The sequence below is a fragment of the Macaca nemestrina genome, chromosome 1, assembly GCF_043159975.1.
Source record: "Macaca nemestrina isolate mMacNem1 chromosome 1, mMacNem.hap1, whole genome shotgun sequence".
In the NCBI taxonomy this organism is placed as follows: domain Eukaryota; kingdom Metazoa; phylum Chordata; class Mammalia; order Primates; family Cercopithecidae; genus Macaca; species Macaca nemestrina.
In genome coordinates this window covers 19,899,760-19,924,435 of record NC_092125.1, presented here as the reverse complement: position 1 = coordinate 19,924,435, position 24,676 = coordinate 19,899,760, and the positions used below count along the sequence as shown (strand labels likewise).

Below are 24,676 nucleotides of genomic sequence, written 5' to 3'. Positions count from 1 at the left end.
TTTTTGTCTGCATCCATTGGCATTTCTGGGTTGCCAGCTTGTTCTGCTCCAAGCCTAGGATATAAGAGGCAAAAAGAACCCAGGAAACTTCCTTCCAAATCATTCCTTGGGCCCTGAAATCCCTGGTACACTGAAATCTCTGGTACACTGGCCTTCTATTGCTCCACCCTTTCAGAGTCTTTTTTTTTTTTTTTTTTTTTTTGAGACGGAGTTTCACTCTTGCTGCCCAGGCTGGAGTGCAGTGGCGCAATCTTGCTTCACTGCAACCTCTGCCTCCCAGGTTCAAGCGATTCTCCTGCCTCAGCCTCCTGAGTAGCTGGGATTACAGGTGCTCTCCACCATGCCCGACTAATTTTTTTAAATTTTTAAAAGATTGTTAGTAGAGACAGGGTTTCATCGTGTTGGCCAGGCTGATCTTGAACTCCTGACCTCAGGTGATCCGCCTATCTCAGCCTCCCAAAGTGTAGGGATTACAGGCATGAGCCACTGCGCCTGGCCTCAGAGTCTTTTCTATTTCTTTTCTAGGGTGGTTTTTGTTTTGTTTTCTTTTGTTTTGTTTTGAACGGAGTTTTGTTCTGTCTCCCAGGCTGGAGTGCAGTGGCACAATCTCGGCCCATTGCAATCCACCTCCCAGGTTCCAGCGATTCTCCTGCCTCAGCCTTCTGAGTAGCTGGGATTACAGGCACCCATCACCACGCCTGCCTCATTTTTGTACTTTTAGTAGAGACAGGGTTTTGCTGTTGGCCAGGCTGGTCTCGAACTCCTGACTCAGGTGATCCACCTGCCTCGGTCTCCAAAGTGCTGGGATTACAGGCATGAGCCATCACGCCCATCTTTTTCTAGGGTTTTTAGTTGTTCTTAGTGAGAAAAATAGGAAAAAGTTCTTCTACTCCATTGTCCTGGAAGTGGAAGACCACCTAGGCTTTAAGGGTAATTTTTTTGCACATCAAATGCAACAGTGTTGCCCCTCTTCTCAGCTGTGTGAGGATAGTACCCCGTTGTTTTTGGACCTTTGGAATCAAGATACCTAGTCTCTTTATAAGCCTTTTTTCCTTTCTTTCTTATTGCTTTTACAGTCTTCGTGTTTATTCTGCAGTTTCACAATTACGTATTTATGTGTAGGTTTATCCTTATTTATTCTTCTCATGGTTCAGAGTTATTTTTTATTTGAACAATCCTTTAATTTTAATTCTATAAAATTCTCAGCCATTATTTCTTTAAATGTAGTCTCTCGGTATACCCTCATTCTCTTATTTTTTTAATTTTAAAATTCCTGTTAGACTCATGTTAGATATTTTCCTTCAATCCTCCATGTCTCTTGAGTTCTTTTATATGTTCTGTCCTCAGCTCTCGGTACAGCCTACTGAAATCTCCAGGTTTTATTCTGATTCACTAATTCTCTCCTCCGTTTTGTCCATTTTACTCTTTTTTTTTTTTTTTTTGAGACGGAGTCTTGCTCTCTCGCCCAGGCTGGAGTGCAGTGGCCGGATCTCAGCTCACTGCAAGCTCCGCCTCCTGGGTTTACGCCATTCTCCTGCCTCAGCCTCCCGAGTAGCTGGGACCACAGGCGCCCGCCACCTCGCCCGGCTAGTTTTTTTTTTTTGTATATTTTAGTAGAGACGGGGTTTCACCGTGTTAGCCAGGATGGTCTCAATCTCCTGACCTCGTGATCCGCCCGTCTCGGCCTCCCAAAGTGCTGGGATTACAGGCTTGAGCCACCGCGCCTGGCCCCATTTTACTCTTTAACCTATCCATTGAATAATTAGTTTACAGACAGAGTGCTCTGTCACCCAAGCTGGGGTGTAGTGGTGTGATCCTAACTCGTTGCAGCCTTGAACCCCTGGACTCAGGTGTGTACCCTCCTCAGCCTCGCGAGTAGCTGGGACTACAGGTGTGTGCTACCACACCCAGCTAAGTTTTTTATTTTTATTTTTTTTAGGAACAGAATTTCATATGTTGCCCAGGGTGACCTTGAACTCCTGGGCTCAAGTAGTCCTCCCTCCTTAACCTTCCGAAGTGCTGGTATTACAGTTGTGAGCCAACGCGCTTAGCCTGGAATTTTTTAATGCCAACAAAATTCTAATAACGTTATTTTTAGTTTGATTGCCTGTAACCGTGTGAATATTATGAGAGGTTGAATAGGCTTCATCTCTCAGTGGTGATTAACATAGTTCTTAAGAAACAGGTGACAGAGCCAGGCCAAGCATCAGTAAAGGAACACACTCTTGGAGCTTAATTGAGGAGGAAGTGCTTGGTCTGATCTGGAAAAGAGTGTGGAGGTGACACTTTCAAAGGTACAAACAGGGGAGCCAGGAATACAGAGCAGAGCCTTTGAGACCACAGAAGGAGTCAGGCAGCAGTAGAGATTAGCAGTGGTGGGTCAGGAGCAAGGGTAGGGAGTGGACTTAGCAGCTGAGTGAAATGGGGAGGGGGTTGGTGTTCTGGTGCTCCCGAGCTCCTCAGCTCCTAAGCTATGCAGAACTACGTACGGTTCTTTGATAACACAAAAAACAAAGTGAATTAATATGGGTAATATGAAGTTTACCTATACTACATCATGCTAATTAACAATTTCTATTTGGAAATCCTTTACTTCCATTTTATAAAAAATAATATCCCAAATTGAATGTATTACTATGTGTAAAGAAGAAATTATTCAGTTTGTCATTGAATCAGACAAATTTCACACTTGAAGCGCTGATCTAAACATGGCTTATGCTGCTAACAAATTACAGATGAGGGAAAAGAAGCAAGACCACATGAATCTGCAAGTGCAGACAAAACTTATTTTTTTCCTCCATTTCCCTTTTCCCCTGCCATTTTAAAAAGAAGAAAGAAGTAGACTCTTCAAAGTCTACCAGGCTTACTGTTTTGTACAGAAAACACTTGAAATTTCTAAACTAAGTTTCCTGCCAACTGAATATGCATATTTCTTTGGTGGCTAGCAGAGGGACAAGTTTTATTCATTCCAACAGTAGTTTTCAAACTTTCAGCTTGCAAAGTAATTATTCAGAGAGCACAGTTTGGAAAACCACTGACTTAACATGTCAGCCAAATATCTAAAATCCTTAAATGTCAGAAGGTAAGTCAACACGTATATTGTCATTTCACAAGATACTCAGTTACCTCTTTTTCCTGTTATATTAACAACTAAGATACTAAATTTTATGATCATGATCTAAGAAGAAATTCACAGCACCATTTTGAAGTTATTTTCACAGTCTCTTTTTATCTTTCAGATTTTTTGTTTAAGTTCTTGGTTATTGGAAATGCAGGAACTGGCAAATCTTGCTTACTTCATCAGTTTATTGAAAAAAAATGTAAGTGTCATCAAATGGTCATTCTCCCATGCATGTCTTCTGAGAGCCCTCTCTTGCTCAGATTTGTTTACAGTAAAACTTAAACTTTTTTCAGAGGAAAAAAGTAATAGTTTGAAAGTACATTGAAGGGTTATGTTATTAAACTTTGGGTGATGTGATTTTTTATTAAGTTAGCATTTCAGTTTAACAATGGTTCAATATATGATTACTTACACTGTACATTTTCCAAATGCTGAGAGATCTTATAGTGATATTGAAGATAGCAAAGGGGTTCTCTGGCAGGAATCCCATTTCCTGACAGAGCGGCCAGAGAAACTCTAGGCATACATTTTGGATAAAATAACAACATTTGGTCCTCATAGTGGGCTTGTATTGTAGTTAAGGCAGTTAAGGCAGTTGCTGTCATCAATTCTGTTTTATAGGCTAGGAACAGACCTCTTGACCACACAGCCCATCTTTTACCATCAACCTTCGCTGTTTTGGTAAGGGAGGTTGAATTTTTTATTTCAAACCATGTGAGACCTTGGAAAGCTGTAGAAGACTGTAGGTTTGAAAGGCCCTTAAAATTAAAAAAAAAAAAAATGCTTTTATAATAATGGAAAGAATTGTGGAGAAAGACCTGTCTAGTTGGTGGCAGGTGGGTGAAGGCTCAAAAACAGAATGTCTTTTTTAATTAAGTGTATCTTAAGAAAGTATACGTGAGACACTGTAGGTGGTGGGTAAAAAGGAGAAAGAGCCAGTATGGGGTGGCTTGGCGGAAAGCTTTGAAGAATAATAAAATGCTAGAAATTTACTCTGCTACTTCCATTTTCATCAACCAAGAGCTTGTTGGAGCCTGTTTGTTTAGTGACATGGACCCAGTGTGTCTTAGTCACAGAACTGGTCCTTACTGAATTTAGCAAGTGTTCATTCACTGGATAGTTTATTTACAAGTTGCCAAGACTTTGCATGGTATAGTCTTAGAAAAGAATACCCAGAGGGTACTGGGCCAAGTACTCAGCTTATGTAATCATTCTCTCCTCCTCAGAGAACTCCCCTGCATGGTCCTCCCCACAACTCCTCACAACAGTGATGAAGGGAAGGTCTCTCTTTGTAACCAGGATGCCCGTGGCCTTTAGCTGTTGTTTTTTGAAGGATTTTACTCTGCATTTTTCCTGGTAGTTTACTCCTAATGGAATTTCCGTACTAGTTCTATACTGTCTGGGCATGAAACAGACTAGCATAGTCACTGTAACCATTTATGCACCCTCTGCCCTGTGAATAATAAATCCAGTTGCCAAGTGGCATCCCTGATCCCTGGAAAAATTAAATTTTGTTCTGCAATTACAAAATACAAACTAGCCAATGGACTGTATAGCCATGATATTCAATTTTAGCTTATCTGTTCATCATCACCGAAATGTTCTTTCATAGGCAGTGTATTCCCGCTGGGTTTAGCAAAATACTTATTTTGCCTCTCTCCTGCCCATTCAAATAGTACTAATTTCTCCAACGAATTCATCCCAAATCATTTCCATAGAACACTACAATTAATAAAAGCTCAAACACCTGTAGATCGCATAGGGTTTTGTTTTGGGCTTTGTTGGAGGGTGTTTATTCTTTGGTTCAATTTTTTTCCTCCTTTTCCCTTTTCCCCTGCTTTTCCTTCCATTCACTGTTATTTCTTTAGAATATTTAACCATTCAAATACAGTAGTTGAAACTGTCTCCACCTCATTACTTACTGAGTTCCAGACCTGTCACTGGGCGTTACGCCCTCCAGAATGGTACCTGGTACGTCAGCAGTCGCCATCTGTGAGCATCTTCACAGCGCACAATTGCATGTGGTTCGGGTATGGCAGGGCTACCTTCAGGCATAGGTTTTTAAATGTATGATTTGTTTAGGGGTTTTGAGAAAAATCTTTATGTCTGTTGGAGAATAGGGGCTATGTGTATTATCTTTTAAACTAAATGCATCTTCTCAGTGGAATGTTGGAGAAATGAATGGCTAACGTCCATTCCCCATTGGTGTAACTCTTGGTTTTAGTGTCACTTATTTAAATTTATAAGCCTGTTAATGTTCTAAAATTAAATATGCTGTTCTTGTTTTTCTTTTTTAGTCAAAGATGACTCAAATCATACAATAGGAGTGGAATTTGGTTCAAAGATAATAAATGTTGGTGGTAAATATGTAAAGTTACAAATATGGGATACAGCAGGACAAGAACGATTCAGGTAGCTTTTCTCTAACTTAATAAAAATATTTGAAAATTTGATTTGAAATACTTGATGATATTCTCTCAATATGTAAGGTCTCATCCCCTCCCCAACACACCCCTTCCTTGTCCTAATCTCAGAAACTTCATTTTTGGAAACTTTGCTTGACAAGACAGCTAAAATTCAGGTTAGCTCTGTGCAGCATGGATTACTAAAGAATACAGGAGGATTTCCAGGCAACCGCATTATCATTCGGAGGCTGACCCGTTCTCAGGAGGATGTGACACTGTGTATTGTACAGTATGTTTCTAGATTCACATCAAAGCACAAGCTTGTTTTTCTGTGTTCCTTTTTTAAAGAAGAACTTTTTAAAACCTCTTGTGAGGGTTTGTTTTGTTTTACATTAACTAGAGCATGTTCTGATGTTTGATACACACTCCACAAAATATTCTCTCCACACTTTTATTACAATAGGGTCATAATTGAGGCTCAGAATGACTTCAGTCACTGCAAATGAGGTTACATGTTTAGTATTCTGTAACTACTAAAGTAAGAAAATAGATGAATATTTTAGTTGTGTTTTTTGCACAGATGCACAGTCAGAGCAGATAGTTTTATAATTCAGTGAAATCCACCCCATTTGTAAACGTTTCACTTAAAGTTGAGTATATATCTTATATTAAATAATTGAAGTTTGGCCGGGCACAGTGGCTCATGCCTGTAATCCCAGCACTTTGGGAGGCCGAGGTAGACTTCCTCACCTGAGGTCAGGAGTTCAAGACCAGCCTGGCCAACATGGTATAACCCCTTCTCTACTAAAAATAAAAATAATTAGCTGGACGTGGCAGCAGGTGCCTGTAATCCCAGCTACTCTGGAGGCTGAGGCAGGAAAATCGCTTGAACCTGGGAAGTGGAGGTTGCAGTGAGCTGAAATCATGCCATTGTAGTCCAGCCTGGGCAACAAGAACAAAACTCTGTCTCAAAAATTAATTAAGTAATTGAAGTTCAATAATTGCTTCAAGAATACCATAACCACCTTTAATCACCATCATTTTTCTGGAAGCATTGATTAAACACAGTGGATTCAATTAGACATGTATGCCTTTTCCTTCTCAGAACCCCACTGAAATATCTATTAAGTAACTGAAATTGAATTAATACAAAAAGGCCAAGATTGAGAGAGTGCACAATTATGGTTGAGAGATTTCCAAAAAATTTCTTAAAGATAGGAAGTAGATGGTGCTGTGACAGCAGAAGGAGCTCTGCCTTAAGTGCTGTAATGGGGGAAGCCATTTCTTCCTCCGGAGTCCCAGAAAAGGTCAGCATTTGGAAGCATCAGGTTCTACAGGAGGTAGACGTTACAGAGGTTCATGTTTATACATGAAATAAGAGGTTCAGTCTTTTACGTTGAAATGGGGTCTAGACTCAAGGTCATAAGGCCCACCTGAGGGCACGGGGTCAGGCCTGAAAAGAGGGAAATTAAGTGAAAGTGAAAGCCTCTGGCCCCCAACCCCCCCCCCCCCGCCGCCCACCTCTTCCCTGGTCACTGGCAGCCAGGTGTGTATGTCCCACATAGGAGAAAAGAGCCTTCTCTAGAAAAATGAATAGTCGGAAAGGAAAGACTTGAAGGTACTGTGTTTTGCTTTCCCAGAGAAACAGCCCCATCTCTATCCAGTCATCTGACAGTGAAACCCTCCAAGCCCACCTGCTTCACCCACACATAAAGAGCTGCTTTTAGACTTTTTCATTCCTTGCTCTTAATGATCAGGCAGAAATTTGAAGAAAGTTTCTATAGCAAAAGAAAGAGCTCAAAGTAAAGAAGCTAGAACTTTCAGGGAATAAGAAAATCACACTAAAACCACAGTATCCTCAGAAAGAAGAGCAGAGATTGCATTGAAGTAAGTAATAGAAACAAAGTCATACTTAAAAAGAGCAATCAGAATAATAAGTAAACTCATGGTGAAAAATGGGAGAGATGACGTAAAGAATCATTCAGAATTAATCCAGAAGATGCAATGCCTGACTATTAGGAGTTCCAGAAGAGAGAAGAGCAGAGGAAACAATAGAAGAAAACGTTTCACTGAAGGAATGAGATTCCAAATTAATTGGCCCACCTAAAATCAAACATAGTAAGGAAAAAGTCCAGACCAGAGCATGTCATGTGAAATTTCAGAACACCAGAGATGAAGTAAAGGAGACCAAAAAGGTTCCAAGAGGGAAAAAGCAGCCACATATACAGTGTGAGAAATGGAATTGCTTTGAACCCTGCCACAGCAACATTGGAGGCTAAAAGAAATGGAAGTATTGCCTTCAAAACTCAGGGTGAAATAATTCTTCAACCTAAAATTCTAAACTTAGCCAAACTGTAACTGTGCGAGTAAAGGCTGAATACCAACAGATGTGCAAGAATGAGCAGGAAGCCAAGATTATCTTTCTTAGAGACTTCTTAGAAATGTACTTTCTTAGAAAGTTTAGGAGGATATACTTCACCAGGACAAGGGCATGAACCGAGAAAGGGGAAAATGAAGCCAGCAGGAAGATGCAGCTCAGAATGGCACAGGTCTAGAGGGACGGTGAGGGAAGACTAAGATGTGATGGCACTGCCCTTCCAGGAGGACCGGGGGAACAAGTGAGGAGTCTGTAAGTGAGCTCACGACTCTTGTCAGAGCGGGAAGAAACAGCTCTGAAATTCACAGTTTGCTAAACCTTTTGTAGAAGTGAGAAGAAAGAAACTGTAAGATCCATGAGTGTAAGGGTTTTTGAGTTTTCTGTTTGTTTCCCCTGTGCCCAGAATAGTGTCTAGCACATAGGGGTACAGTATGTGCTCTTTTAATGACTTAATTAAAGGAAACCCAGTTACCAGAAAGAGAACTCGCCTTGCTTGTGGAGAGTAAGGCTCCCAGAGAGGAGTGAGGCAGGAGATACCTGTGTTTAATTTAGAGACTTTTCATAACATTTCACTTTAAAGCTATCCACAAGTATTATGTTGGTTAAAATTACTTTTGTAAGAAAATTTAACACCTCAGAGTAGTACTCTTAAATGTGTACATTTGTCTACTTGAATAATTTATATAAGAAACCATTTGTCAAAAGACAGTGTTGTAAAATAAATCCGAAAGTAAAATTTTAAGAAGTAGATGTGATATAGCTTATCTTGAAGAGAACTGTTAGTTCCCTCTTCCTCTAGCAGCTAGGTGCCTGCTGAGCAAGAATAGAAAGGCGCTGCCTCTTAATAGATGTGAAGAAGCGAGGCCTTTCCCCCTGCCCTAGGAGGTTGGGGGGGGCGAAGCAAACAGTCCACTCTGCACCTGCACCTGCCACCAGTCCTTAAAGCGTGTGCCTCTCCTGGTAACAGTCTCAAGGCAGAGAGGAAAAGCTTCAAGCTACATGAAGAGTTTGAAGCTTCCTGACTAAGAGCTAAAAAGAACATTTAAAAGTAGCTCTTCTTTTCCAAGTAGCAAAGTAATAATTAGTAAGTTTGTTTGTTTGTTGCAAGCTCCAGGGTTTCCTTGTTCTCCAAGGATAGGCACTGTTCATTTCTGTGGTGTCTTTTTTTTTTTTTCCTGACATCAAGTCTATGGGGTTTTTCTTCACACCAGCCAGTTGGATTCTCTGACACCAACTGGGTGTCCAATACTTCACTTCTGACACTACCCAGAGTTAATGGAGACCCTCCAGGCTAAGGGCTTAGTCTCCTAGACTGCCACCCCCACTTCAGATGCCAGTCACCACTGTAGTGCCCAGGCTTCCTGCACTTCTTGGCCAACTACAGATCTGGCAGTTCCCACACCCTCCATCCTTCACATCCCTGTCAGGTTGGAGAATTCTTTAGAATGATTCACACAACTCAGGAAAAACATTTTTCCTGGCATTTACTGGTTTGTTAGATAGGTGTCAATTCAGGCACAGCCCAGTGGAGATGCTCAGGAGGACATGGTATGGGGATGGGCCACCCTCCCAGCACCTCCATGCCACCACCAGCCCAGGAACTCTCTGAACCCCATCATTTTGGTTTTTTTGTGGGGGTTTTTTTTTTTTTTTTTACATAGGCATGATTGATTAAAACATTGTCCATTGATGAGTGACTCAATCTCCATCCAGCTCCTCTTTCCTCCCCAGAGGGCTGAGGTGAGGCTAGAAGTTCCAGCGCTCTCCTCACACGGCGAGGGCTCCCACGGCCACAGCCCCCATCCCAAGGTTCTCTAGCCTGCTCCTCTTCCCACAGTTATCTCCTTGGCTTACAAAAGACACCTTTATCATTAAGAAAATCACAGGGGTGTAGGCCTCTGTGCCAGGAACCTGGGATGAAGACCAAATATGTTTTTTTAAAACTAGGCCACAGTTAAGTTCTGGAAATGTCTGGCTAGCAGTTGTCCAGGCCCTGTTCTAGGGACCGGGGTCCTCTGGTGAGTGAGACAGCAGAGCCCTGCTCCGTGGAGGGGAGGCAGCAGCCAACACAGAGACAGAAACAGAGCATCCCACCAAGTAGGATGGTGCCACCCAGGAGACAACGCACTGAGATAGACAGAGGGGGTCCACTGGATGGGGGTGCTTGGGGAACATTGCCGAGGAGACTGTTAATGAGACCCAAGGGACAAGGAGAGCCAGCGGTGTGACGAGCCCAGATGGGAGTGGCAGGGGCTGGGAGCAGGGAAGAGAATGGGGCCAAAGGGCCAGGTACAGTGAGGGGTGTGTCCTGTCGTGGGCCTTGATGAGTTGGGCTACTCTGAGAATGGACTGTGGGCCACACGTGGCAGCAGGGACAGCAGCGTAGGCAGACACAGGATCTGTTTAGGAGACCGGACTAGGCAGGCGGAGTGAATGTGGAAGTGGACAGGAGTTGAGGATGAACGTGGAGCTGATTTGCTTTAGAAACAGGGTGGGTAGTGATGCCTCTTGCTAGGCCAGGACGGGCCTGGAGGGTGGAACCAAAAAGAGTTCTGCTGTGCAAATGTTAAGTTTGACATGTTTATCAGGCAGTCTCATGGAGATACAGAGGCAGCACTTGGATCTGAGCTGGAGACAAAATTTGAGTCGAATGTTAAGAGAGCCCAGGACCCAGCTCTGGGGAATTGCAGTCCCAGGGCAGATTCAGAAGAATGACCAGAGCCAGAGAAGTGGCTGGTGCACGGGAGGAAGACTAGCGGAGTGCAGGGCGCAGAGGCTGCGCGAGTGAGTGAGCTTCGGGTGCACAGAGGGTGGGGATCTTGACAGGCTTTTGGGGAGTAGCAGAGAGAGATACCAGGTTGGAGGTGAAGAAGAGGAAGCTGCAGGTAAAGACAGCTCTTTCAGAAAGTTGGATGTGGGGCCAGGCGTGGTGGCTCACGCCTGTAATCCCAGCACTTTTGAAGGCAGAGGTGGGTGGATCATCTGAGGTCAGGAGTTTGAGACCAGCCTGGCTAACATGGTGAAATCCCGTGGTGGCGGGTGCCTGTAATCCCAGCTACTCGGGAGACTGAGGCAGGAGAATTGCTTGAACCTGGGAGGTGAAGTTGCAGTGAGCTGAGATCGCGCTATTGCGCTATAGCCTGGTGTAACGAGCGAAACTCTGTCTCAAGAAAACAGAGTTGGATGTGGAGAAGAGCAGACAGTGGGACAGTAGCTGAAAAGATTGTGCAGCATATTTCTGTTTTGTGTTTTAAGATGGGCGGTACCAGAGCCAATTTATTTTTGTTTTGCTAATAGGAAAAATCCTGAACTCCTGGCTTTTTTTTTTTTTTCTGTTGCCCAGGCTGGAGCGCAGTGGCATGATCATAGCTCATGATCACCTCGAACTCCTGGGCTCAAGCAGTCCTCCTGCCTCAGCCTCCTGAGTAGCTGGGATTATAGGTGTGCACTGCCATGCCTGGCTAATTTTTTATAAAGACAGGGTCTCTCGTCTTACCCAGGCTGGTCTCAGACTCCTGCTCAAGCAGTCCTCCCTCTTGGGCCTCCTAAAGTGCTGGGATTATAGGTGTCAGGCCACTAATGGGAAAAATCTAGCAAAGAGGGAGAGATTGACAATGTAAGGGAAATCGTGTGACCGAAAGACGCCTTCAATGAAAGACGCCTTCTTGAATGTGAGAGTGGGTATGACATGCTGGCACACTCAGTTTCCCCATGGTGATGGGGCAGGGATGCAGATGGGTGCAGGGCCATGGTGACTACGGATTCCACCGCCCCAAGAGGTGGCGAGAACTGGAAGAGATGGAGAGAGCTGTGCCAGGGAGTGGGGTAGATGAGGAGCCCACAGAGAAGCGAGTGGATTGCTGAGCCCCTTAGTGACCATCTAGGCGGTGGTGCTGGCTTCCGCCTGTAGACAGCTCACCCTGCTAGGAGTTCTCAAAGGAGACATCCATCAGAGAGCTGCATCCGCTTTGAAGGAATCTCCTACTTGTCACGGTGATGTGATTTCAGGCAGAGTAACCCCTCTCACGTATGTTCAGGTGTCTTTGAATCATTTCTCTTTTAAACCGGCGTCTGTCCCTGTGCCGTGGTTTACAGAGCAAGTGTGGGTGTTTTTTCATGGGAAGGTGGGATACGGTAAAGGGTCTCCATTGGTTGAAAGTAAAACCAGTGTAATTCTTCCAGGTCCGTGACGAGAAGTTATTACCGAGGTGCGGCCGGGGCTCTCCTCGTCTATGATATCACCAGGTAATGCCAGCTCCCCGTGGTGAAGGAGGCTGCTCAGTGCCCTGCAGCCCAAAGGCTGGTCTTGGCAAGGTGCCTTCCGTGCAGTGTGTGCTTTGTGTGTCTGGGGACGGTGGTGTGGCTGGCATCCAGGAAGCCCCTTAGCCCTTCCATCTGGGGTCTCAGAGGTCTTTGAACAAGCCCCTACCACTGCTTTCCCATGCAGAGAAATGTATTTGTAAGGTTTTAGGTAGATGAAGCAATCTGTCTTATTGCATTATGTTTCTTGACATGATGCTTGGACACTTTCCTTAAGGTTCACAAAGCTTTATGTACGGTAAGTTATTAGAAGTGAGTTGAGAGAGGGCGAGGACACAGACGCTGGGCTGAGATTGCTTGGTTCAAATCCCAGTTGCAGTCACTAGCTGAGTGACCCTCTCGGGCCAGCTGCTTCAGCTGCCTGGGCCTTAGTTTTCTTGTCTGTAAGATGGAGGTAGTAATAATCCCATGATCCTCAGGAGGTCATTGGGAGATTTAAATTAGTTAATGTGAAGCACTTAGATAGTAGCTGTTTGTGACATATGGCAATTTAACTGAAATAAAATAAAAAATTCTGTTCCTCGATTGCACTGGCCACATTTCAGGTCCTCAGTAGCTACACGTGGCTGGTGACTACCATATCGGAACAGATTATAGAACATTCCTATCCATGAGGAAATTCCATTCGACAGCGCTGATCTGAGTAGCACTATCTCAGAAGCGTGTCATCTAAATGGCATCACCTGGGAGCCCTTTCTGGGTAGGAACCTGTCCAGTGAGAGGCTGTCGGTCAGCCGCTTCCCTCCTCCAATCTGTGTCCCTGGAGACAGGCATTCTGAGAGGAAGCAGGCAGTTTCTGGCCCAGCACTTCCTGCACTTGCCCCAGCAGTGAAAGGCTCTGCCTGCTAAAGTGTGAAGTCATCAGTCAGGCTAGCAAAGTGCCATGAGAAGAACTCGGTCCTTAGACACATGAGAGCCAAAAATAGTAAGTCTGAGAGTTGGTTCTGGAGCCAGACAGAGCTGGTCAAGTCCTGGCTTTGCCACTGGCTGCTGTATGACCTAGGGCAACGTAATTAATCTCTCTGGGCCTTGGATTTCTCAGGGAAAAGGAGAATGATGGCAGTCTGTGTCATGGAATCCTTATAAAGAATCAATGTGATAAAGTCCTGTAAAACAAAGTGCTGGCACATTGCAAGGATTCATTAAGTGGCAGCAGTTAGCTATGAAATCTTGCCTACCACAGTCTAATACCTTGCACATGCTAAGAGCTCAGTAGATGTCAAATGAATGAAGGAATATATCTTTCCTTTTGCTCCATGACTGGGCAAACAAAAAATGACAAAATATCTGACTTACTGTCTCATTTTACCAGAAACAAAACGAAACAAACTCTGTGGATATGGTATATGTTTGGTGCATTCACGTTGTCTGAGTTACCTTAAAGGTGTTGGTGCCATTACCCTGACATGTTGAAAAGCGGTGTGAGTAGTGAGAATGACTGGAAAGAGTTGCTAGTTTTATAAAATACATGTATTATTTTCACAATCTTATATTACGCAGCCGAGAAACCTACAATGCGCTTACTAATTGGTTAACAGATGCCCGAATGCTAGCGAGTCAGAACATTGTGATCATCCTTTGTGGAAACAAGAAGGACCTGGATGCAGATCGTGAAGTTACCTTCTTAGAAGCCTCCAGATTTGCTCAAGAAAATGGCAAGTGACCTTTTACTTCTTACTATTTTTCAAATGGCATATTTGAGGATAAAAGCATTTCTTTGAATTTAAAACATATATTGGAATTTCGAGATTAAACTAGATTTAGGAAATGTGGAATTTCCAATTGTTTTTACTATAAATTAGACCTGTTTAGCATATTGTTAGTGTATTGCATTCTGCCTGCAGAAGTTACTATAATGATAAAAGCAAATGTAGTAACATTATGTAATGACTTTTCAGTTGAAGGTCTTTGAATATTAGAGATCTTAGGCTAAAGTGAAATTTATAACAATAATCTTTAAAGACTCTAACCAAATGATGTCATTATTTTTTAATGTATTTTGAAGGAAATTTGGTGAAGTATTAGCCCAAATAGAAAGGGAAGCAGAAGAAATACTTGGCTTATTGGCTTCATTTGCTAAACTTAAGTCATTTGGTTATAGGTGACTTTGAAACTTTTTTGAATTTCCATGTAGAATACGTGAAAATGACACATAAAATTAATGGTTGCTTTATTAATGGATAAGAGAATGATTTTTTAAAAATTCAGACATTTTAAATAACTTTAATTTTTAGAACCAAAGACTATAATATGCTAATATCAATATTTGATTGGACTCTAAGATTCCAAATTATATTGTAACTTTACTAGGTTCTTGCTAAGAAAATAAACATGAGAGAAATCCATACGCCATCATGACAGTTTTTAAAAAACTGTTTAGAAATCAGAAGTTTGGAATGTTAACAAAGATGAAAAGGAATTTAGATGTCATCTAAACTCATTTTTACAAGTGAGGATACAAGAGGCTAGCGAGGCTGTGGTTTGCTGAGAGAGCAAGCAGAACAGGCCTTTCTGCTGAGATGAACAGCCACTCTAGTGGGTAGAAAGAATATTAATTCCTGTACTATCTCTTCATGGGCTGTATGACAAACTGCAGTATAGTCCCCTAAAAAGTGTAAACACTTGTAGGTCATATTTGTGGTGACACTCAGATTGTTTGAAGGAGGACATTGCAACTTTGCCTGAAATCAGTGGCAGGGCCATTTTGGCGAGCCAGCTCCTTCCTGATGGCTGGTCACTCAGCTGGGGAAGCCTGGTGGCTTGCTGAGGCCTTTCACCAGGTGAAGGGCTAGCACAAGATTCCAGTGACTTTTCAGTCCGGTGCTGAAATTCTTCTAACATTTAAAAAACACATAATGACATATATTGGTTTTATATTGACAGAAATATATGGTTTTAGGTTATAAATTATATTTTGTCTGCTTTTCTAAGAGAATGCTGCACAGACTTTTAGTAAGTGAAAATTATCATCTTCTAAATATGACTTTATTTTGTTTGATGTCCATTTTAGAGCTGATGTTTTTGGAAACAAGTGCACTAACAGGGGAGAATGTAGAAGAGGCTTTTGTACAGTGTGCAAGAAAAATACTTAACAAAATTGAATCAGGTAAAAGCCTTTCCATTAGTCAAATTTTCTTCTGCATATTTTACACTCTAGCTCAGTAGATCACCTTTTAATTAATAGTTTCAGGAGTGGTTTAATAAAGACTATTCTCTCTGTACCTGCCAACCTAAAATCATCACATATGGGTTCAAAGGTCATGTTCTCCTGGCTGAGGTGAAAGCCCTTCCTTATCAGGATGGTTTCCATGGTGATGAAGGTGGATGGGCACACCAACTCAGCTGTGGAGGAGTAGTCAAGGTTTCAGGGAGTGTTTGCATTTAGAATTATAGTATTTCTTGGGTCCTTCACTAAAAGGAGGAAGAATAGGCCTTTGTCCACTCTGTCAACAGCATGCTAATTCTGTTGGACCAGTGGTCATGTGTAAGGGAGTTACAGGTACATGGTGTAGTGTTGATCTTTGCAGATCGGGCATCATGGAGCTATGGAGTCCAGAGTAATTTTATTTCTGAAGCTCACTGAGCATGCCTCAATTATAAAATGCCTCATTTTTGTGTGTGTTGCTTCAGTTAAAATAATTCAAAATAATCCTAATGTAGGCAGCTGACAAAATACTATGTAATTGTCATTTACTAAAGTAACTATATATAGGCATCACCTTTTAATTGATTCATTCAAACATCTGAGTGCCTATTCTTTGTCAGATGCTGGGATACAAAAATGAATAAATCACACCCCTTGTCCCCCAAGAAACTGTCTTCCGTGGGAGACAGTCAGAGGATAATTATAATATCACGAGGCTGATGTGGTAATTGAGGGATGCACAGGCTCAGGGTAACATGAAGAAGGGGACCTGCCACAGCCAGAGGATAGAGGAGGTGTCAGGGAGGGCTTCCAGGAGAAGGTGTTAGATGAGCTCAGGCTTTCAGAATATAAGGAAGAGTGAGCCAGCAAAGGGAGTGAGGAAGATAGAATAGCAGGAGAAAAGGTTGAAGAAAGGCCATCAAGGATCTAGAACTTTATCTTGTAGATTACCAATTCTCAACCCTGGATGAGCACTAGAGTCACTGAGATGCATTAAAAGTTCTAATCCCAGGCTCTGCCTCTGGAGACGCTGAATTAATTGGGCTGAAGTATGGTCGAGGCGTCAGCGTTTTTAAATGTTCACTCATGCGGTTCTAATGTTCATCCAAGGTTGAGAACCACTGCTGTAGGTGGTGGGTTGTCAGCAGGTGGGTGATGTGATCGGGTTGTGACCTGAGATAAGTCATGTATGTAGGGAGTTATGTTGAAAACAGACTGAAGAGAGGACAGGGTTGGAGGCCAGGATACCAGTTATAAGGCATTTTTGAGTAATCCTAGTAAGAAATGACTGATTAATGCTTTAACAAGGATATGAAAGCAGAGATGGAGAGAGAGAGATGGATCTAAGATATATTTAGGCAGTAGCATCTTATGACTCATATGTCCAATAGTGGAACAGGACAACTGGTTCTTAGGTGGGACAGGGTGAGCAGGAGGGGCCAGCAGGGGAGGAGGAACCAAGGATGACTCACAGCTGTCACACTGGGGTCTCTGGACAGAGATGCGGTGGAGCCAGAGGAGAAGCAGGGAGTGTGAGGGAATAAAGATGGCTCTGTTGCGAATGTGCAGCCTTTGTGGTGACACTGGGACATGCACATGGAGTTATCTAGTAAGCTTGGGGAAGAGTTCCTGGCTGGCAGTATAAATTTGGGAACCATCAATATATAGGAACAGCTAAAACTGTGGAAGCAATGTGATCATCCAGAGAACAGTGTTTAAGGAGAGCAGTGATCAACAGAACCCTGGAGATGAAGGATGAGCAGGGGAAGAGGAATCTACAAAAAAGATGAAAAAGGAAATGGTCAGAAATGTGTGAAGAAAATCAAGGGAATGTGGGTGTCACTTAAGCCCTAATTATAAGTAAATCAAAGGAGTATTCATTATGTACTGTAATAGTAACAGAGGGAAGCCTCATAAGCTAAGACTGAGCTGAAAAACACACATTGGGATAGGGAATAGAAAGTCAGTGATCAATTTGATCAAGAACAGTTTCAGCAGAATTATGAAGGTAGAAGATGGCTGGCCATCCGTCAGGAAGAAGTAGGAAGTGAGCAAGCAGAGTGTCCACTCCTCTCCTGAGGAAGCGCAGGCTGGCACTGTAGGGTGCAAAGGGTTAATTTAAAGTCAGGGGTGTGGGTGATGGGAGAAATTGCAGCATGTTTAAAAAGGGGGAACGGAGAGAAGAATGGGCAAGGAGAGGGCAGGGAAGAAGGAGGGTGCTAGGTAAAGGAGGAAGGAGGAGAGTCGGGCCCAGTTGGAAGGGCTGGGTTTCAACAGAAGTGGATGCGTCATCCTTTTGTATTTTTTTTTATCAGAAAGAAAAAAAAATTACTAAGCTTGGTACAAAAACCAAGACTCTGTAACATAAACATTACAGTTGGCTTGCTGTTGAGTATTACTAAGCTCAGCATGAGGTTGTATTTACATGACCTTGCTATTTTAATATTGTATCCCTGAATATATCAGATAAAGCAACTCATATACAGTCTTCAAGATGTGTTTTTTTCTGAGATCATCAAAATCATAAGTACCTCTAGGTTAAAAAAAATAAGGGTATAAATTAGGATTCTTCAGCAGTACTTTTTATTTTTTTTAATGGGTAATACATTAAAAAACCATTGTTTTCTTCCCTTTTTTTATACAAAATATATGATAGACTACCACGCCTTGCTTTTTTACTTACTGTTATATAACCTATAAATCATGACAAATCAGCGTATAGTTCCCGTATATACATATACCTAATGTACATATATATAACACATAATGTCATACATAATGTGTGTGTGTAATATATAACATGGGTTGAGTATCCCTAATCCAAAATGTTCCAAAATCTGAAACTTTTTAATTGCCAACATTGCCACTGAAATGCTCATTGGAGCACTTCAAATTTCAGATTTTCAGATTAGGGATGCTGAACTGGTAAGTATAATGGAAATATTTCAAAATCTGAAAAAATCCAAAATACTTCTGGTTTCAAGTATTTTGGATAAGGACCACTCAACCTATATTTCACGTATGTGTTGCCATAATTTATGTAGCCAGTCTACTTTGGACATCTGGGTTGTTGCCAGTATTTTGCTATTATAATTAATGTTACAGTAAATACTTTTATATATATATATATTTTTTTTTTCATGTGCATAAGTCTGTGTGTCAGACAGATACGCAGAAGTGGAATTGCTGGGTCAGAGAACATAAGCATTTGGGATCTTGGTGTAGAGGTGGTCACATTTTCTCCTAGTGATGGGCTTATTTCACTAAAGCCATGTCCACAGCGTGTAGTATCATCATACTTGGACTTTTGGCCCATCCGATAAGTGAAAAATTGTATCTTTGTAATTTAATTTTAAATTATTTTATATAAATAATATATTCACATAATTTGAAATTCAAGAAGTATAAAAGAGTATGCAGTGGAAAGTCCGGCTGTTACCACCCCCTCCTGTCCCCGGCCATCTAGAACTCCTCCGAATCAGCCGTTCCTTATGTATCGTGCTAGAGACGTTTTGTGCCGGTGCAAGCAAACATGTAAATTGTTTTTTCCTCTTTATTCAGAGTGGTGGGATATATACACAGGGTTCCGTACTTTGCTTTTTTTTTTTTTTTTTAAATCTATTTTTGGGATCTCAGAAACATAAAACTTTTTTTTAAAGAAGACTTGCTTGGTCCTTAGGTGAGCTGGACCCAGAAAGAATGGGCTCGGGTATTCAGTACGGAGATGCTGCCTTGAGACAGCTGAGGTCACCGCGGCGCGCACAGGCCCCGAATGCTCAGGAGTGTGGTTGTTAGGAGCCATGGGAGAGCGCACAGGTGGGTTCGGACACCTCACTGCCCTGAGTTCCTGACAAGCTGAAGTGCAGAGGCCTGTGAAAGCTTTGGGAAGCTGCAGTATGAAAAAGAGAGGATCCCAGCCAGGTGCAGTGGCTCTAATTCCAGCACTGTGGGAGGCTGAGGTGGGCCAGTCGCTTTAGTTCAGGAGTTTGAGACCAGCCTAGGCATCATGGTGAAACACCATCTCTACAAAATACAAAAAATTAGCCAGGCATAGTGGCATGCACCTGTAGTCCCAGCTACTCATGAAACTTAGGAGAATTGCTTGAGCCTGGGAGGCAGAGGTTGCAGTAAGCCAAGATCGCACCACTGCACTCCAGCCTGGGTGATAAAGTGAGACAGTCTCAGGAAAAAAAAAAAAAAAAAAGAGAAGGAGACTATCCCATAAGTTAAAGTTGGATGTTCTAACTGAAAGAATTTACACCCTATAGGAAATTCTCATGTTCTTGTTCAGAAAGAAAGGAAGGGCAGGTGGTGGTTGACGGGAGAGGGTGAGATATCCTGATTCCTTATGTCAGTGAGGAGCCTTTCCTGGATTGATTGAGGTCTAAAGGAATGTGCCTTTTGCTAAAACAGGAGACCCATTTATGAAATTGACAAATGTCTCCCTTTAACTTTTTAAAGCTGCTTCTTTTTTCCCATTTACCACAGTGGACGTTTTATTTATAGTCGACATCATGTAGTAGACACAGACAAGTATTGAAAGACGAGATATTCACAAATTCTCTTTTAGGCTTTAAGCTGTATTTACTTTTGCATTTATAATTGTGCAGATTTTGACATTGTTCTTATTATTTTTTAGGTGTTCATACAGTGGCATTTGGGACACAATCGTTGGAACCTGAAGAACCTGAAGTTTTTTTACCACCATCCTTTTCTACTCTATATGGAAGTAGATCTTCATGGGGAAAAGAGAATTTGGGGTGTTCTGCAAGCTGGTCAAAGTGGCACAGCAAATCATATAAATCGAATTAAATGGACAACACCGTTAGATGTGTATGTAAAAATTTTCTGTTTCATATTTTCCCTTTCACTTTCGGTTTAAAACATGCTATAAACATGCTATAAACATGCTATGTACTATATGTCCTGTAGCCCAGTGCGGCTCCGCAGCATGGAATCTGATGTATGATATGATAGAATGTGGCACTAAATGCAGTTTCAGATTTTATTTTTTTTAATCATATGAACTAAAATTGTCAGTTGTGAGGTGTGCTCTTCTCATCATGTTGGTTATATTGCACAATTGGTTATATTTATGACCTGATATTCAAAGACTCTGGCATTGATAGCCAGTGTGTTTCTTATTTAATTCTGTTTACTACATTCTACATGGTGTTTACGTGATCCACACTTGAAATACTAGATCAGTAGACATTCACTAACATACCAAAAAAAATAAAATGAAAAATGGAGTTTTTCCGTGAACTTTATACTGTCCAGCTCTGTTGATTTTAAAGCCTCTTCATCCAGGTCAGTTCAGGAAGTATATCTGGAGTACCTGCTCTGTTTTAGGCTATGAGACTAGCACTAAGGATTCTGGTACCTTTACACAAACCTACCGGGCTACTAACACTTCTCTCAGCGGTGGATAAAATACAATAGACCATGCAAGCTGGGGCCGCTCATCCATTTCCAGTTTGCTGGTCTGTCTGGTCTCCCTGCTAGAAAACACATTGTTTGTACTGTGCTTTTTCTGGAATTCAGTAGAATGGCATCACTGCCTGTTTTTCATATCTTTTGTTTCCTGTTCATTTTAAGGAAACCTGCTAAATCCAGTTAATATGAAAAGGACACCACTCATTAAGAAATTTATTTATGGCTTCTGCTGAATACTTAAATGCCTTACTACAGTTATCAAGTTGACATGTTTTTAATTCATATAAGGTATATTGGGTATATTGAAGTATATATTGTATTACAAAGACTTGTTCTTATATTTTAAAATGTCAGTGCAAAAAATATATGGTGGAACCTTTCTTTAAAGTTGAAATACAGTATTATTTAAGTCTGAAAGGTTAAAAAGCTTTCTTCACCTTATATATGTTCTTCCACTGTGACTTTTTAGTTGAAGACTAGTAAATTAACTTTTAGTTAGAAGATGCCTACTGCTTTTGTTGTTTATTTTAATCAGCAGAGCACAGAGACACACAAAAACTCTGGGAAGTAACTAGGATAAAAATACCAGTATGTATCTGTTTTAGATATTTTGAGTTTTGCTTTTTTTATGCCTTGAATATTTTATTTCAAAAAGTATCTGAAGCAAATTCTCAGACTGAACTACTTCTTAGACCTCACTGTAAGAATGTTTTATTCAATGTCTCATTTATGATAGATTTGCAAGCTGCTCATTTTTGAACAGCTTTTTGCATGGGATAGGAGCATGTCTATTCTAACACATCAGCTTATTCAAAAGCAAGAATTTTAAAAATAAGATAAATGTAAAGTTGTTTTATAAACGATCCTGTTAATTAACCCACAGACACCATATATCCTTCTGCATCCTTTGACCAATAAAAGTTGCTGGAGAACCAAACCATGGTGGTTCTTAATCAGGCTTTGCCTTTAGGGAGAATGAGGAGGGGAGATAATTCGGTATTGTTCAGGCTAGTAATAAATGTTATGTTTCTATTTCCCGTAACTCATTAAGTTTTCAGGAAGCTCTTAATTTAGATTTCTAGGAAAGTAATTATTCAGTCTTCCTAGAAAAAGATTATAAAGACCATTTAAACTGGAGATCGTAATTTATTCTTTTACAGTCCAGCATTTAAGTAAAAATGAGAACATCACAATTTGGGAATCTGTAATGGTTTTGTTGAAAACATTACTTGTGGCTTGTATAAGACTTGCTGAATTCAAGAACATTGATTCCTAGCAGATCAATAATAGTATTTAAAGAATCTGATGCTAAAATTAGAAACCTAAATGATCTGTAATTTGTACTGTGACACAGCAGATGATGTTTCCTTATTTTCTGTCATCTTTTTATGTTTTTGGAGAGGCAAATTAGAGGTGCTTTAAAAAAACCCGTGAATTTTTAATGTTTTGTGGTGCCATTTGTGAAGCACCTCTTTCCTGATCCATCTAACTACTCATGTACGTACAATCTGAGTTTGTTCCACTTGTTGACTTGGTTACTTCCCTATTGTATTTATTTCTTTAAAGGGTTGTTTTAGAATTTTAGAGGAATTTATCTAAGAACACAAGATCTACCACTTTCAGTAGGACAAGTGACCCAAGTTGTTGGTCACCAGCCTCAAAGGTTAGGAAAACTACCTACTGATAGAAAATAATGTGGTTAGGGAATCTGTTTTTTCATTTTAAAAGAGCATTTATGTACTTTTTTCCCTTCATATTTCCCCCTCATTTTTTGTTCTTTTTCTTTCTTTCTTTCTTTCTTTTTTCTTTATTTTATTTTTTGTAGAGACAGGGTCTCACTGTGTTGCCCAGGCTGGTCTCAAACTCCTGGCCTCAAGGGATCTTCCCACCTCAGCCTCCCAAAATGCTGGGATTACAGGCATGAGCCACCATGCCTGGCCCCCCCAGATTCTCCCTTTATATACTTATAAATTTTTTATAATGAAGATTTTCAAATATACACAAATATAGAGAAAAATAGCCTAATGAACCACTATATCAGCCAGCTTTAACAATTGCCTACATTTTGCCATCTTGTTTTCTTTATCTTTACCCAGCGTTTTCATGCTATATATAGTACTTGAAAACATCTGAGGCATCTGTCATTTCACCCAAAAATACATCAGGGCCGGGTGCGGTGGCTCACGCCTGTAATCCCAGCACTTTGGGAGGCTGAGGTGGGTGGATCACTTGAGGTCAGGAGTTCAAGACCAGCGTGGCCAACATGGTATAACCCCATCTCTACTAAAAATACAAAAATTAGCCAGGGGTGATGGTGGGTGCCCGTAGTCCCGGCTACTTGGGAGACTGAGGTGGGAGAATTGCTTGAACCCAGGAGGCAGAGGTTGTAGTGAGCTGAGATCATGCCATTGCTCTCCAGCCTGGGCAACAGAGAAAGACTCCATCTAAAAAAAAAAAAAAAAAAAAAAAAATAGGTCAGTATGCATCTTTGACAATAGCATTTTCTAAAAATTTTATGAAATTTTCCATACCATTGGGAACTTACAAAGCCAAGGCTATTTATGTTTTTCATATCTTGCAATCATATAAAGTTGGTTTTCTGGTATGTGCTAAAACAGCAAAATGTGTCTTTCGTGAAGCATTGGAGGCAGTGACTTCCCAGCGTGTGTCCAGTTGTACAGAAGTGCTGTTCCCTGGCTCAGGGGCAGTGTACCTTTAGCAGGGACACCAGTACCATCAGCCTGCTATACATAACCAGCATGGCTTTGGAGGGCTGGTACCCCTTGTTGTACTGGTTTTAAAACACTCCTGCCAATGTAGTAACATGAGGCATATTTACTTTAAATCATCTCTACAAATTTAAAGATCTCATCTTCAAACTACTCTATTTTGAAGAATGTATTTTACTGTAAAGGAAACATTTAACTTTGATGCATGCTTGTCTGGACCATATGTAACTATATAGAAGATGGGTTGAGCCATTCCTTTTTTTGTTTGTTGTTGTTCTTTGTTTTCTTTTTTAATTTTCAGAGACACAGTCTTGCTGTCACCCAGGCTGGAGTGCAGTGGCACAGTCATAGCTCACCACAGCCTCAACCTCCTGGGCTCAAGCAATTCTCGTGCCTCAGCCTCCTGAGTAGCTGGGACTACAGGCATGCACCACTTAACCTGGCTAATTTTTTTTTAATGTTTTGCCTCCCTGTTTCTTAGGCTGGTCTCAAACTTCTGGCCTAAAGCATTCCTCCCATCTTGACCTCCCAAAGCCTTGGGATTATAGGCATGAGCCGCCACACCTGGTCCTCCATTTCTTGCAATAATCTCGGTGTCCTCCTTCATGCTGTAGGGCATTGTCATGAAGTGTCTGTGGAAAACTCCATGGAAATTGGATAAGCCTGTGCTCTCAAAACTAACTTCTTGATGCAATGTGTAAACTTCATTTTAAAGAAAACTAGAGTGAAGAAAACAAACTTGCTTAATTTCTGAGTATTTTGCATTCTAAAATGTCATGAAAATAATTAAGTTTACTAAATATTGATGGACCAAGGAATGATGTATGATGGTAAAAATGCTAATTTCTGTATGTTTGAGTGTGAGCCCTCAAAGAATTTTAAGTTGAATAGGAAATTTTATAATATGATTGATTTTGGGTAAATCTACCACATTATTACCTTTTACAGAAAATTCATCATATTGGTTTGTGTGGCCATAAAGGTACCTACCATGCCCTTGTACTATTCTCACTTTCAGGGGAAAATGGTGCTTTTATAGGACACTCGTGCACATCTCTGAACACCCTTGGCTTCTCACAGTCTGTGTGGGGACTCGAGTTCCTCACCCGGAATGCTCCTCAGCCAGCCCCCCAAGTCAGTCGA

At 41.4% G+C, this 24,676-nt stretch overlaps 1 protein-coding gene across 3 annotated transcripts in view; it reads left to right on the top strand.

The window, feature by feature from the left end:
* The window catches only part of LOC105499137 (RAB4A, member RAS oncogene family), a 34,181-nt gene extending 12,440 nt beyond the window's left edge, over positions 1–21,741 (top strand). Inside the window, exons 2-8 of one of the 3 annotated variants that reach the window (XM_011771596.2) lie at positions 3,240–3,320; positions 5,419–5,533; positions 12,086–12,148; positions 13,724–13,878; positions 15,234–15,329; positions 19,048–19,184; positions 20,008–21,741. In XM_011771596.2, coding sequence (XP_011769898.1) covers positions 3,240–3,320; positions 5,419–5,533; positions 12,086–12,148; positions 13,724–13,878; positions 15,234–15,329; positions 19,048–19,163 — 626 coding nt within the window. In that variant the 3' untranslated portion in view covers positions 19,164–19,184; positions 20,008–21,741. Of the gene's footprint in view, positions 1–3,239; positions 3,321–5,418; positions 5,534–12,085; positions 12,149–13,723; positions 13,879–15,233; positions 15,330–19,047; positions 19,185–20,007 lie in introns of those variants that run through there. The other 2 variants (XM_071074615.1, XM_011771598.2) reach the window with 2 other exon arrangements.
* The last annotated feature ends 2,935 nt before the right edge of the window (positions 21,742–24,676 follow it).